General features: G+C 46.8%; 1 protein-coding gene across 3 annotated transcripts in view; it reads left to right on the forward strand.

Moving 5' to 3' along the window:
- The window catches only part of TGFBRAP1 (transforming growth factor beta receptor associated protein 1), a 65692-nt gene that overhangs the window by 44737 nt on the left and 6515 nt on the right, over nucleotides 1–14440 (forward strand). For all 3 annotated transcript variants that reach the window (XM_030921488.1, XM_030921487.1, XM_030921489.1), the window contains exons 6-10: nucleotides 3483–3824; nucleotides 6491–6548; nucleotides 8646–8789; nucleotides 10729–10875; nucleotides 11390–11549. In XM_030921488.1, coding sequence (XP_030777348.1) covers nucleotides 3483–3824; nucleotides 6491–6548; nucleotides 8646–8789; nucleotides 10729–10875; nucleotides 11390–11549 — 851 coding nt within the window. The remainder of the gene's footprint in view (nucleotides 1–3482; nucleotides 3825–6490; nucleotides 6549–8645; nucleotides 8790–10728; nucleotides 10876–11389; nucleotides 11550–14440) is intronic.

The following is a 14440-nucleotide window of genomic DNA, read 5'->3' on the forward strand; positions in this document are numbered from 1 at the left end:
TTCAGGGGGATACGGTGGGGGTTGCTTGTGACAGCAGACCCCGCCAATGCTGGTTCCTCGGCATCACCCCTCACCCGGAGCCTTAATTTAATTGGCCTGTGTCTTAGAGTGGGAGCAGAGGAAGGGCACAGACACTAGTCCCGTGGAGGCATCAAGATTGTTTTGCCAGGAGAAAATTCTAAAGAGCAGATCTGACAGCACGCTGAGGACCCCTTAGGAAGGCGCTGTGGTTCGCTCTTGCTTCTCTCCAGTGATTTTACAAGACGCTGTGAGTTTGGGGTGGGGTGGCGGGGAACACAGTGCTTCTGGGAAGACCTATGAAACTTTCTGTCATCCTCTAATGACCTTCAGCTCTCAGAAAGTTGAGCTTCTCTTAAGGAGGTCCCTTCTGGCACTGCAGTGACTCCTGTGCTTGTCAGACGTGCCTGTGGGCTGTGGAGTGTGTTCTCCCCTTTCCCCCGCCCACCACGCCTGCCTTACAGGCACGCCTCGCAGTCACGCCGCCTCCGGCTGCCCTTGCCCCACAGCCGAGTGCTCAGTGAGGCAGGAGTCAGCCATCCCAGGCCTTGCTCAGCACTCTTTGCAGAAGATTAAGTTAGACCTGCTATGAAAGTCTTGAAATATCCTACCCAGGCCCTGCCTTTAGAGTAACTTCTCAGAATGTCTCTCCAGGATAGATTCTGTACAGTTTACAGCTATCTAAGAAATACATGTACAGGAAGCCCCTGAATAGATATTTTCATCTAAGTAGTGACTTGAGCAGAATGCCTCCCTTGCCTGTTCTGTATAGGTGTGCTCATGACCAGCCACCTCCTTACATCCATGGTGGCTCTAATCTTTCCCTCTATGCTGGGTATTTGAGGGATGGCAGTACTGAAAAGGATTACAGTTACAAAATTGGCTGTAGAGAATGGATTTCTGAGTAAAGAAGGAATCATTCCTTGAATAATGATGCCCCATATAACCTTTTGCTTATGCAACTCTTACGTGCTGTTCTCTGTTCTTGGCAAGACCCGTGGCTTCGGGGTTTAAGTCAGTTTTTTGCCCCTTTGGACCTAGGCTCTTTTCTGCCATATCTTGTGTCAGCCCTACAGTGTTGAAGACCTCCTCACCAGGGTCATGGGTGTATCCCAAGGTGTCTTCCTTTCTCTCGTGGGTTAATCTGAAACATTAGGTGATTGTCCTCAGATGGATTCCTAGAACAGTCCTCAGATTTTGTAAGAGAATAGATGTGGGGCCTGTTATTAGGATGACGTTTCTGTACTTCGCACCTCACTCTCTTAATGGCTTAAGTTTAGATTGCTACGCTGCTTTGGTCCAAAGTGTGACTGAGAGAACAGATTTTTTTTTTTTTTTTCGTTTTGAAGCAGCATCTCATTCTGTCTCCCAGGCTGGAGTACAGTGCTGCAATCCTAGCTCACCACAGCCTTGACCTACTGGGCTCAGTGATCTTCCTGCCTTAGCCCCCTGAGTAGCTAGGACTTCAGGTGTATGCCACCACGGGACCCGGAGAATTTTTTATTTTTTTATAGAGACGGGATCTTATTGTGTTGCCTGGGCTGGTCTCAAACTCCTAACCTCAAGTCATCCTCTTGCCTCAGCCTCCCAAAGTGCTGGGATCACAGCCGTGAGCCACTATGCCCAGCCTGAGAATTGATATTTGAAGAAGACACTTCTAAGACAAAGATGATTCCACTTCCTTTTCTGTGCTCACAGCAAATGTTGCTAATAAATTGTGATTTTCTTTTCCTCGTTGAACTGGACCCGTCCTCTGACTCCTTCTCAGTGCCGTGCCGGAGGCCACAGTTACCAGCTAGTTATGGTTGATACTTAAGAGAAAATTGATCATACGTAACCTGGGGACGTGGGCTCTGCGTCTCTTCCTTTAGACAACCTGCAGCCTGTCGTTGTATCAGCTAGGTTCAGCTCTTCTTTCATTCAGCAAATGTGGCCTGAGCATCTGAGCAGTGGATGGAAGGGGAACCCAGTGCCTGCTTCTCTGGCATGCCCATTCTAGCTTGGAAACTGGATGTGTGCCTTTCCTGCAGCACAGGTGCCGCCCTGCTGTGGGAGCGTTGTTGCATGGGCTCACATGAGCCAGTGGAGGAATCTTCATTGGATTCATCCTGGATCTTAAACAATGAGCAGAAACTTCTCAAATCAGGAATTGTACTTTAGATCAGGGATTCTCAGCTGTGGCACTGTAGACGTTTTCAGCCAGATAATTCTTCGGGCAGGGGGGTACTGTCTTGTGCATTACAGGGTGTTTAATGGCAGCAGCCCTGGCCTCTACCTACTAGATGCCATAGCACACCCCCACCCCAGTCATGATAAAATTGTCTCCGGGCATTGCCACATGTTCCCCAGGGAGCAAAATTGCTTTTCACCAAGAACCACTGCTTTAGGCAAGGGAACAACAACAGCAAAGGCTGAGAGGCATGAAATGTACAAATTGGCACAATAAGCAGGTCTAGTAGCAGTGTTGGGGTGTGGGAGGGATGCTTGAGGCTGAAGTTGTAGAGTAGCTTGAGATCAGTTTGGGAAGGGCCTTGAATGCCGTACTAAGAGGTTTGAAATTTATCTTATGGTTGTACAAATCATGGGAGGTCAGGAGAGGCTGAGTGAAGCGGAAGGAAGGGCAGCCAGAGGCGGAAGCCAGTAGAGGAGGCTTTAAGCTGATCAGAGCTTGGGTGCAAGAGGATGCACTGAACATCGCCCGCAGCATGGATCCTGGATCCTTCCTCACCATTCCGTGTGTCTGAGGTGAGGTGGTCCCTGCTTCTGTTCCCTCAGGAGGTTTTCCACAGCTGGGTCTGACACTGGGCCAGGTTTGAGATCCACAGCTCCTGTTCTGATTGTAGCCAAGACGAGCAGGTTCCGAAGAGGAGATGGGAAAGGAACTGGTTGTTGCATCCCAATGTTAGGCTCTGAAATTCTACGAGAGTCCCCACAGAAATGGCCACATGAATATTTCTGTGTCTTCTGTTGTGAGATGTTGGTGAGGAAGTTGTAAGTTAATGTTTTTATAAAGTCCCTTCTTTAAGGACCATTCAACAAATCTGTTTGTAATTTAGTGCCAGGAAAATGCTGGTTTCAGCAGAGCTGTGATGCTGCCTTTGCACAGCCGCAGACGCTGATGGTGTGTTATCGCGGGTGTTGCTTTTTCTGCCTTGGTTTCCAGGCTCAGCTGGGTATTCTCTTCATCATAGGCATTTTGGTGTTCCACTCTCACGCCAGTTGTGTATGTGTCTTTCACCTTCGTCCCTTCTGTTCTTTTTTGGAGCCAGGTGGCAGCCCCCAGTTGGATGATGCTTTGCTGCACTTGCAGATTAGAACGGTCACTCCGACGTGATTACCCTGTCCCCAGCTCCCCAGCCCCCAGTGAACGTGTGCCACCGTGCACTCCCCTCCAGTGCTGTTTTGTGTGCCTATGTGTACTCTTCTCTCTTTTTGCTTCATTTAGTTTGACACTGTAATTGCAGAAGCGGCCAGCTTGATGTCCGGGAGCTGATCTCTCTCTACCCCTTCCTGTTGCCCACCTCCTCCTCCTTCACCCGGTCCCACCCTCCTCTTCATGAGTACGCAGACCTGAACCAGCTGACCCAGGGGGACCAGGAGAAGATGGCCAAGTGCAAACGCTTCCTCATGAGCTACCTGAACGAGGTCCGCAGCACAGAGGTAGCAAATGGCTACAAGGAGGACATTGACACAGCCTTGCTCAAACTGTACGCAGAGGCTGACCACGACAGCCTGCTGGACCTCCTGGTCACTGAGAACTTCTGTCTCCTGACAGACAGTGCTGCCTGGCTAGAGAAGCACAAAAAGTGAGTGCTCCCCTCCTGATACGACCAGGGCTTCCTGCCCTGCACCCTTACTGAGGCCCTTTGCTGGGGAGATCCTCGTGAAGTGACTTAGCCTTAGCCAGTGTGATGTTGGCGTTCCCAGGGACCTGTAGGTGACTGCCACGAAATCATAGTGACAACAGATGCATGTGTTCCTCAGATGCCCTCTCGGTCACCACCATCGGGGCATTTGTTCTCACATCCATTCTTGAATGATCTGGAGTACAATTTGGAACTAGTAATGGGCTTTGTGAGTAAATGAAGTTATTTTCCTTTTTTTTAATTACTTTTTTTTTTGAGACGGAGTCTTGTTCTGTCACCCAGGCTGGAGTACTGTGGCGTGATCTTGGCTCACTGCAACCTCCACCTCCTGGGTTCAAGCAGTTCTCCTGCCTCAGCCTCCCAAGTAGCTGGGATTTCAGGTGTGTACCACCACGCCCAGGTCATTTTTGTATTTTTAGTAGAGACAGGATTTCGCCATGTTGGCCAGGCTGGTCTAGAACGCCTGACTTAAGGTGATCTGCTTGCCTCACCCTCCCAAAGTGCTGGGATTACAGGGGTGAGCCACTATGCCCGGCCATGAAGTTATTTTTAATTTCCTTTATAGTTTGCCTTGTATTCACTTGTGAGAGATGCCACATGTTTATTGGTAAAATTTACAGTGCATTTTAGTTACTGACTACTGAATTGAATAGATAGCTAGATAAATAGATTCAAAGGGAGGCTTCTTGATCTTGTTGATGCATGGTATGGTTTTAAACTCTGCCTTCCTCAGCTGGACATGGGGGTTCATGCCTGTAATCCTAGCATTTTGGGAAGCCGAGGCAGGCAGATTGCTTGAGCCCAGAAGTTTGAGGCCAGCTTGGGCAACATAGTAAGAGCTTGTCTCTACTAAAAATTAAAAAGAAATTAGCTGGGTGTGGTGGTGCACACCTGTGGTCCCAGCTACTCAGAAGGCTGAAGCAGGAAGATTGCTTGAGCCCAGGAGGTTGCAGCTTCCGTGAGCAGTGATTGCACCATTGCATTCCAGACTGGGGACAGAGCTAGACCCTGTCTCAAAAAAATAAAAAACTGCCTTCCTTATGTGCGTGAGTTAGTAGATGGCCTTATATATCGTGGGCTGTTAATGCATAGTGCCTGGCTTGGTTGGGGCCAGCAGCTTCTCCATTCTGGGCAGCTAATACTTAGCCTACCCACTCTAGGCCTCAGTTTTCTTATCTTTGAAAATGAGAGGGGTTGGGTGATCCCTCAGCTCCACTTAGAGAACACGATTTTTTTTGGTCTATGATTTTTGTGAAGGATTCGAAATGACAAAAGCGTGGATGAACTCCCACAGAGGCCCTGGGGTCACTGTGCTAGTGCCTGAGATGCCAGAGCCTTCCACATGGGTACTGGCCTTTTCAGCAGTTTCCATCAGCCACTCAGATATGCTATGGAATCAGTGTTAGTTTTCTCAGGAGGCAGAAAACACACTGCCACTTCATGGCAGTGACAAGGGATGGTGGGATCTGTAGAGTCGGCATGACTTTCCAAAAGGTTAAGGAAAAGAGAAGGATTCATGTGGATGCCCCAAGATCTTGAGAGTGTGCCCTTGGAGGGAAGAAGCCTGACTTCTCGCTGGTCAGCCTACTCCAGTTTCCTGCTGGGGAGGCGGACCAGGAGTGTGGCACCCTTGCAGACTTCGGGAAGGTGCTGAGGGCTCACTGCCCAGGCAATGCCAATGCTATTGCCAATCTTTTCCATTTATAGGTGAGGAGTTAGAGGCTGGGGAAGTTAACCTACTTGCTCAAGGTCAAAGAAGCTGGAGTTGAAACCCAGGTTTTTGAACTCTGGGCACTCTCTCCCAGGAAGCTCCCTGACTCTGTGGTCTGCGAGGCCCGGACACTAGCCCTTCCTGCTGTTCCTCATGTCTGAAGCCCCTCCCCTCCTTCTCAGTCACTGCTTAGGCAGCGTAGCTTCTGCATATTCTTCCAGTACCTCATATGGGTTAATAGTAGTAGACCAAAGACATATGAAATTATATTAACATTTGAAGCAAATCGTAAAGCAATTCCAGATGTGATTTTTCCAGAGTTTACTTTTTCAGCTCATCTTAGACTGGAATCAGATTCTTTTTGGAAGCTGATAGAGCATATATTTTTAGTATCATAAGTAAATATACAGAAATGAGAATCCTTTGGTTGGTTGTTGTTGAACTACATGGGTGCGCACGTGCGCACGCACACACACACACACACGTGTATTTTTTGAGACAGGGTCTCACTCCATCACCCAGGCTGGAGTGCAGTGGCACAATCAGGGCTCACTGCAGCCTCAACTTTCTGGGCTCCAGTGATCCTTCTGCCTCAGCACCCCAAGTAGCAGGGACTACAGATGTGTACCCCACACCTGGCTAATTTTTTTGAATATTTTAATAAAGATAGATCTCACTATGTCGTTGCCCAGGCTGGTCTTGAACTCCTGGGCTCAAGCCATCCACCCACTTTGGCCTTCCAAAGTGTTAGGATTACAGGCATGAGCCACTGCACCCAGCCTGAACTCGAGTTGAATAGAATATGGGGAGCTGGGAGTGGGGGGTGTCACTGTGTGAAGGTCGCCTCCAGGAGCTGAGAAACACAGGTTGTACTTACCACGTTGTCCTGTTTCAGGTATTTTGCACTTGGACTGCTCTATCATTATAATAACCAAGACGCGGCTGCAGTTCAGGTGAGTCTAGTAGCGTTCCCACGTGATTTAAAAATCAGCACCGTGTACGTAATACTTAGTGTTACTTTAAAAAAAATTCACAAGTTGACAGAGACCACTTTTGCCTGATCTACACCCTTTTATACAGAACAGAAATGATTCTGTTTTAGAAAGTGAATTCCTGGAGGAATGTTGGCCAAGAGTTTTCTTCTCTTTGTCTTTCCATCTCCTTGAAGAACATTATCAAGACTGAGTTTTTGAAAACTTAAGAAATGAAAATATGATTTCTCACAGGGTCACAGTATATCACTGCCCTTACCAGAAAACGTAGTCACAGTATATCACTGCCCTTACCAGAAAATGTAGGCAGTGAATGACAGTCGGATTTATCATTTCCACTGTTAGTGACGATCAGTGTTGCCAGTGAGCTGGGTAAGTTCTTATCCTTGGGTCACCTGTGACAAAACCACAGCTGGTGCACACCAGCCCCTTGTCCAAGGCCATGCATCCATGGTAGATCTGAGATCTGAATCGTGCTCCACTGGCCTGGCAGAGGTCCTGCACCCTGATTGAAATGGCATCGATTTATTAGCATTGTCACATTTTGTATCTTATGTCTTGCTACTGATCTTGAGAAAAGCCTTATCTCACACTCTCAGGAGACTTTCTCCCCTTCATTATTCGTTATGCATTTGTACTGCACCATGTTGTTTCCTGATGTGCCCTTTTGCTTTATTTTGTGAGGGGCCAAGGGCATTAGCCATATTCACCAAGCTCAAGTCAACCTCATGACTCTGGCAAGGCTGAACATGTATTTAGTGTTGGATTGGTTTGTGAGACTATTGTGGTAACCTGATTGCAGAGCAGAACAACAGCAGCAATGAAAAATGGGGTGGAGTGAATTAACATGTACCCAATGGCCAAGAGTAGATTTGGGTGTCAATGATAAAATTTTCATTTTCAAAAGCCTGGTGTTCTCAGAATTACAGCTTTATATAAGTGTAGTAATAACCTTAGCAGAGCTGTAGAGAGATAGATTTGCAAACTTGAAATGATATGGGATAAATCTCCATATGTGGTAGAATTTTATATAAAATGGCACATTTCAAGGTATGTGTGATTATTTGGTTTGGGGAATTCTGTGTTGAAGAAACGAGTATCATAAAAAGTGTTCATATGCTGACATCAGAATTCCAGAATTCATATGCCACGCCTATTTCTCTCCTTCCTTGTGCTGTGGCTTGGAGGGGTGGTGTGGTGTGCAGGTAGGTGGGGCATGCCATGCCGGTAGTGCAGAAGGAACCCATGCAACCATCATTCTTTCCACGCCCATGCGATGCTGCCTCGTTTCAGGGTCCTGAAAGTAAGCTTCACTTAACATGGTAGAGAAGTTTCTGGCTGGAAAAGCAAAAGGCTTTTATCACTGGAGTCTATCCTGAGCCCCCTATGCAAAAGACAGTGGGAACTCAGGGGACAGAGTCACCAAAGCTTTTTTAAAAGCACAACATCTGCCTATCACAGTCCAAAGGAGACTTCAGAATCAAGAATGTCTGTGACGAAGAAGATGGAAACAGCCTGGCTTGTAGGTGAATCTTCTCTGTGTCAAGATGTTATCAGAGACTGTTCTGTTTATTTCATGAAGATACATTTTTAATATATTCACCTCCCTGCATAAATTCTGTTTACTTTGTTATTGAGAAAGAAAGAAAAGAAAAGAGAAAGAAAGAAAGAGAAAGAGAAAGAAAGAAAGAAAGAAAGAAAGAAAGAAAGAAAGAAAGAAAGAAAGAAAGAAAGAAAGAAGGAAGGAAGGAAGGAAGGAAGGAAGGAAGGAAGGAAGGAAGGAAGGAAGGAAGGAAGGAAGGAAGGAAGGAAGGAAAGAGAAAAAAAGAGGAACTGGGAGCTTTATTTTTTTTATTTCTTGGACTTACGTCTTTTTACATTTCTTTGTTTCTCCAAAACTAAACTAAAATTTAAGGATTTACAGTTTTTCCAACTACTTTAAAAGGTATTAAAAAGTCAAATAAGTAAACATATGTCATTTCTCAACTAATTCTAAGACACATGCCTTTACGATTTTTTTCTTTTCTTTTTCTTTTTTTCTTTTTGATTCCTTTCCAGTTGTGGGTGAACATTGTGAATGGCGATGTCCAGGACTCCACACGCTCAGACCTGTATGAATACATCGTGGATTTTCTTACCTACTGCTTAGACGAAGAGCTAGTGTGGGCCTATGCTGATTGGGTCCTACAGAAAAGTGAAGAGGTTTGTGCTTCATAAAAATGCTTTCTTTTTGGTTGGGGGAGGTGGTAAAAACAGACCCCAGAAACTTTGATTTTAGGAGGGGAAAAGGAAGCTACATTTCAACCTCCTCCTCTTGTTTTTTGTTGTTGATGTTGTTCCCCTTTTAATACCGTCCCTTGAGCTCTCTGGATTCTAGGTCTGGGGCAGTTCTGCATCTTGCTGCTGAGACATTCCATTGAGAATCCCCTTGCTGGGGCAAGTCACTTGTGTAGAAAAGCAAGACACATAGCCAGCTTGCATTTTTAGCGTCTTCTTAAGAACTTGTGTCTGTGAACCCCGCTCCTTGACCCCTCAGAAGTCTGACACTGCTGTTTTCTGGAGCAGGATTAGGTGGTTGCCCTGCAGGACTTGATCTTTGGGAGGAGGCAGCACCCAGACCTGGGCCACACCGGGCAGCCTGTTGCCCTCATTCCTGCTCCCACCACGGCCAACATGGAGCTGGTGGGCCTGGAGGAGGGAGGGGAGCCATGAGCAAGACTCGGCCTGTCTTGGAGGCTGAGAAATACTGACAGTGAAAAAGCACCTGCTGGCTAGAGGGGAAGTAGCTGGCTCAGGACAGTATCCTTAGTAAAGCCCCACAGGTGACTGGGAAGAAGACAGCAGGCATGTCAGTTCTCATCGTGAAAAACATATATGCTTCCATGGCTCCCCTCAGAGAGACAAAATGAGCTTTCTGATGCAGGACCTTGCTCCTGAATGGAGAGTTTCTGAGTGCTGCATCTCTCTTTCTAAAACCTGAGTTGGAATATATTCTCATATCCTCTGTGGTGCTGGCTTCCCTGGAAAATCCAGGGAATTTTCCCTGGGAAATCCTGGCTTTTCCCTGGAAAAGCCAGGCACTTGCACTTTGCATACTTGTTACTCCATCTTTATTTGCCTCAGTGCCCACGCCTGCAGAGCACATCCTGACCGGGCTCACACATGCCTACAACATGGATCTCAGTGCCGTTGCAAGGTTTAGGCCTCTCCCAATGCTTATGGATGATAACAGCAGAACATACATGGAATTCAGTGTACTGCACAGTGGACAATCCCCTGACAAAAGTCATCACTTAAATATCACAGCAACCCCTCAGTGGGCATTAGCTACACATGAGGAAACTGAGGCTATAGTTGGTAGAGCTGGGACACAAATCCAGGCTTATAGAATCCAAAATTCGCACCATCATACTTGATATATGACTGTATTGGCCTTGGGGGGGGTGCGTGTGTGCGTGCACGCGATAGAACCTGCACACGTAAGTGCTCGGGGGGGTGCAGTAGAGAGCTGCTTTCCTGCCTGCCTCACTGTCCTTTCCTCGAACCAGGGGATTGGACCTGTGCCTCCACTTGATAGACACAGGAAGGCAGCCTGGAAACTTGCTCAGGGACTGGAGGCTCGGATCTCAGATTAACCATCTATCATAAATAACCCAGAGTAGATAATCCATGTTCAGAGAAGTGAGTTTACTGCACAGAAATTTCAGCACTTTTGGTATCTTTTCACATACTGTTCGGCAACTGGCTATCCCTGTTCTTGGATGATCTTCATGTTATAAAATTGTTACTCCGTGGGTTGTCAAAATCCGTCACCAATAAATGCTTTGTTCTTCAGTTTCCAATCTGCACGCGGTGTGTAAGGAGGGCTTCAGGGTATAGGCTGGTTTTTCTGTCTTGATTTTTTTGCCCTCTGACCTTTGACAGTGCTTCATGCTGGGCTGTTTTTCTCCATAATTATATTTTTTAAAGCACTGTATTGAGGGATGATTGACATACAAAAAGCTGTGCCTGTTTAATGTATTATGTCATCATATTTTAAGTGATGATTTTATCCAAAGCTTGAATGTGCAGTGACCAAAATAAAGATGAAGAAAAGGTAGGTTTGAGAAGCACAGCAACTGTATTGTCGCTCCTCTTTCAGGTCGGAGTTCAGGTTTTCACCAGGAGACCTTTGGATGAACAGCAGAAGAACAGTTTTAATCCAGACGACATTATCAATTGCCTTAAAAAATACCCTAAAGCCCTTGTGAAGTATCTGGAACATCTTGTGATAGACAAGAGACTGCAGGTGAGCACTGCAGAACTTAGACTAAAGAGTGTGGGCTGGAGAGACAGAATTGAACTAGAACACTTTTTGGCATGTAGTTCTGTGTAATGTCTGTTCCCCGGGTGTGATCCATCCGTACTTATTGAGGGTCTGATGGGGGCCTTGAGGCTTGCAGAAAGAGACCTGGAGCAATAGGTAGCTTTACTTTTTTCTCCTTCCGTCTCACCCCCACTCAGCTTTTATTTTTCCTCTCTTTTCCTTCTTTGTTATTATCCTTAAATGAAATAAAGGGAGCTATACCTTTTTGTAGGTTATCTAAATTCTGTGGCCCTTACTTCCCAAAATAAGAGGTGACTTTTTGTTCTATTCCCCAGAGATGGTAACCTCATCTCAGTGTCATGGTTTCTGAGAGGGTTTCGATCCAGAGAGTGAGTGTCTGCCCAGCTCATGCTCCAAGCCCTGGCTGACGGGGGAGACCTTTGACTTTCCACTTGAAAATACTGTCTGTCTGCTTGGCTCCCCCTGTTTTCTGCAGAAAGAAGAGTATCACACTCACTTAGCTGTGCTCTACCTGGAAGAGGTGCTGCAGCAGAGGGCCTCCACCAGTGGCAAGGGCGCAGAGGCCACCGAGACGCAGGCCAAGCTTCGGCGGCTGCTCCAGAAGTCTGATTTATACCGAGTTCACTTTCTCCTTGGTGAGGATGATCTCAGTATTGTCTCCTTTTGGAAAAAACTCCTATCAAGGGGGTGGGAGGAAGCAGAGAGGAGGGCTTTGGCACAGCTCCTGGTTGATTCCACAGGGTGATTCTTTGAGCCTCTTCTTTTAAAATACTTTTTTAAATGAAGACAGGGTGTCGCTTTGTCACCCAGGCTGTTCTCAAACTCGTGGCCTCAAGTGATCCTCCTGCTTCTGTCTCAGGTGCTGGGATTACAGGCGTGAGCCACCACACTCAGCCCTTGCACCTCTTTTGACAGAGTCAGCCTCCCTGCAGGGAGAAATGAGGCTTCTTGTGCCTCTAAGATGGACTGGTGCCTCTAGATGGACAGTGTCCTTTGACTGATGATGTTGGCGCTGCCCTGGTAGCTTTTAGACGTCTGTGTGTCTCTTGAGTGTCAAAGCACTGAGTCATTGTCTATTGAATGTCAAAGCACTGAGTCATAGTTCCCTCTGATGACTTCAGTCTCTGATCAAGGCTTACAGCAGGCACGGCCCCCAGCAGCCCACTCCCGGGCTGCTTAAGGCTCAGGTCCCTCGAGCTCTAAGCAAGAAGGTTGTGCAGGTGTCTTGGAGGGGATTTGGGTTCCCGTTCCTCAGGGGTACAGAGACCACAGTTTCTGTATTGTGTAAAGTTCCACCGCGCAGCATGGTGCTTGCAACTGATAGAATTAACTCGTTTCTTGCCACATTCGACATAGAATTTCTGGATTTATACTCACTGGGGTTAGTGATGTGTTTTTCTTTAATGGCCTTTAATACCATTTTTGATAACAAAGCATATCTAACACATGTGTTGTCTCCCTACAGCACATCACAACCTCCTTGAGCTTAGGAGCGCTAGGCAGCACTTCAGCACTGTGCTGAAATCACCAACAAAAAGCACCAGAATGCAAAAATGTATGGCAATAAATAGCCGGTGAAAAGGAAACGTGTAGGTAGTACGAGAACTGAAGCAAGGAGGGAGGGCGCTCCTTCTTTGGCCTCAGCTCTGCGTCAGGCTCTGTGCTTGTCACAAATGACCTTGCAGTTGCTGCGAGTGTTGATTGGGAGGTTACAAATAAATGTCAGCGAGTAGATGACTTTATCAATACAGAATCCACAAGTAATGAGGATTGACTAGGTATGCCAGGCATACGTCGAAACGCGGAGGCTGCCTCATGACCCGCAGTTTCCACAACAACCCTGTGAAGTGAGTCCTATTTGTCCTCCATTTTTATGGAAGAGTGCACGGAAGCCCAGAGAGGTTACCCTGCTTGCCACAGGTCACACAGCCCATGAGCGGTAGAGCCAGAACACAGGTGTGGGTTGGTATTTCATGTGACCAGCAAACACTGGTTCTGGCTTGCACCCGCACCTACATTAGGACTTCTGTGGCGATCCGGCATGCGACCTCTATTCACTCACCGTCCCTGACTGGTCAGTGCCAGGGTGTCCCGGCTATTAAATATTTTTACTCACTCCTGACTTACCCTTTTTCCTTTACAAATCTCCTTATAAAACTCTCAGGCCAGCCACAAGTGTGTGGTTCAATGTTTGCGTTCTGCCAGCTTTTCTGAGTGTATAGAGTGTGTCACTGTGCACTGAGGATATGAAAATGGATGACACTTAGTCCTGGTCCTCAGAGACTCAGTTTAATGGGAATGCAGATAAGGGCAGGTACAGTTCTAGAAGGGCCAAGGAACCCACGAGCCGTGCCTTGGGGTGGAGGGGTCAGAGGCAGCCTCCCGGAAGAGGCCCTAGATGAGCAGTCATTAGGTATAAGTCTGGGCTTGCACGTAGCACAGGGAGCTTTCAGGCAATGGGGGTATCCCCCGCAGCACTGTGGGAGGAGCACTGGAAATCCAAGGATACATAATTTTGTATCCTTTCTTAGTTAGATGACTTGGGGAGATGTCAGTCTAGGGAAGTTGTAAAAACGATTCCAGCCCATCCTATCCACTCCGGGTGGCTGTGGGAGTCAAATATAAATGAGATGATAGATGTAGAAGTGTAAGTCACCACAATGATCTTTTTTTAACTGTCTTTGCACCTCTCCTGGGGCCTTAACTATGGCCTCCACTTAATAATTATTTGTTGGCCTCCCACTGTGAGGATGAAGGCGTTGCCTATTGTGGCTTCTGTGTCTGGTGTTATAAGGGATGTACCTAGTAGGGCCAGCCCTTTGCTACACGGCTAGCAATGTCTGCCATGTTCTTCAGGCCTGAGGGATAGCCAAGATTCAAATGCCTATAATTTGATTATTAGCCTTGACCCTGAACTAAGGGTTGTCCTTGTAATATTTCTTTGCAGTAGGAAGAGATCTTATAATCGCCTGAGGATGTAAAAACAGATGAGACTCACTTCTGATCCTTAGAGACTAAGAGTTTAATTGCAATGCAGATAAGGGCTGGTGCAGTTCTAGACGGGATGGGGTGGGAAGTTACACCTGGGGTAGGAAGCAAGGTGACTTTGCCAGTGAGACACAGCCCTCTGAGGGTAGGGCCTTGGTCAGGAATGGCACTTTGGGTTGTGTCATTTTCCTTAGGACCTGGAAGCTTAATTGCAGGTGAAAATAAAACAAAAAATCATATTATTGGCAATCTTTTGTTGAATAATGTAGAGATGGATTTTGAATAATATGAGTTCATATTCCATTTAATGAAATCTACTTAAAATGGGAATAAAGGGGTTCAGCACACCTTTTGGGGGAAGTAGTGTTTGTTAGGAGTTTAGGGACATAGTGTCCTTCTATTTTAGTCAAAAGATACTGTCCTGGGAGGATAGGAGTGATGATGGAGTGACTGGAGACCTGGAAGGCTGATACTCACTGAGCCACTGGGCCTTTCTGAGGTTGTGGTTCATTTGTTCTGTTCATCCTCTGAACACTGG

The sequence above is a fragment of the Rhinopithecus roxellana genome, chromosome 17 (genome assembly GCF_007565055.1).
Source record: "Rhinopithecus roxellana isolate Shanxi Qingling chromosome 17, ASM756505v1, whole genome shotgun sequence".
Classification (NCBI taxonomy): domain Eukaryota; kingdom Metazoa; phylum Chordata; class Mammalia; order Primates; family Cercopithecidae; genus Rhinopithecus; species Rhinopithecus roxellana.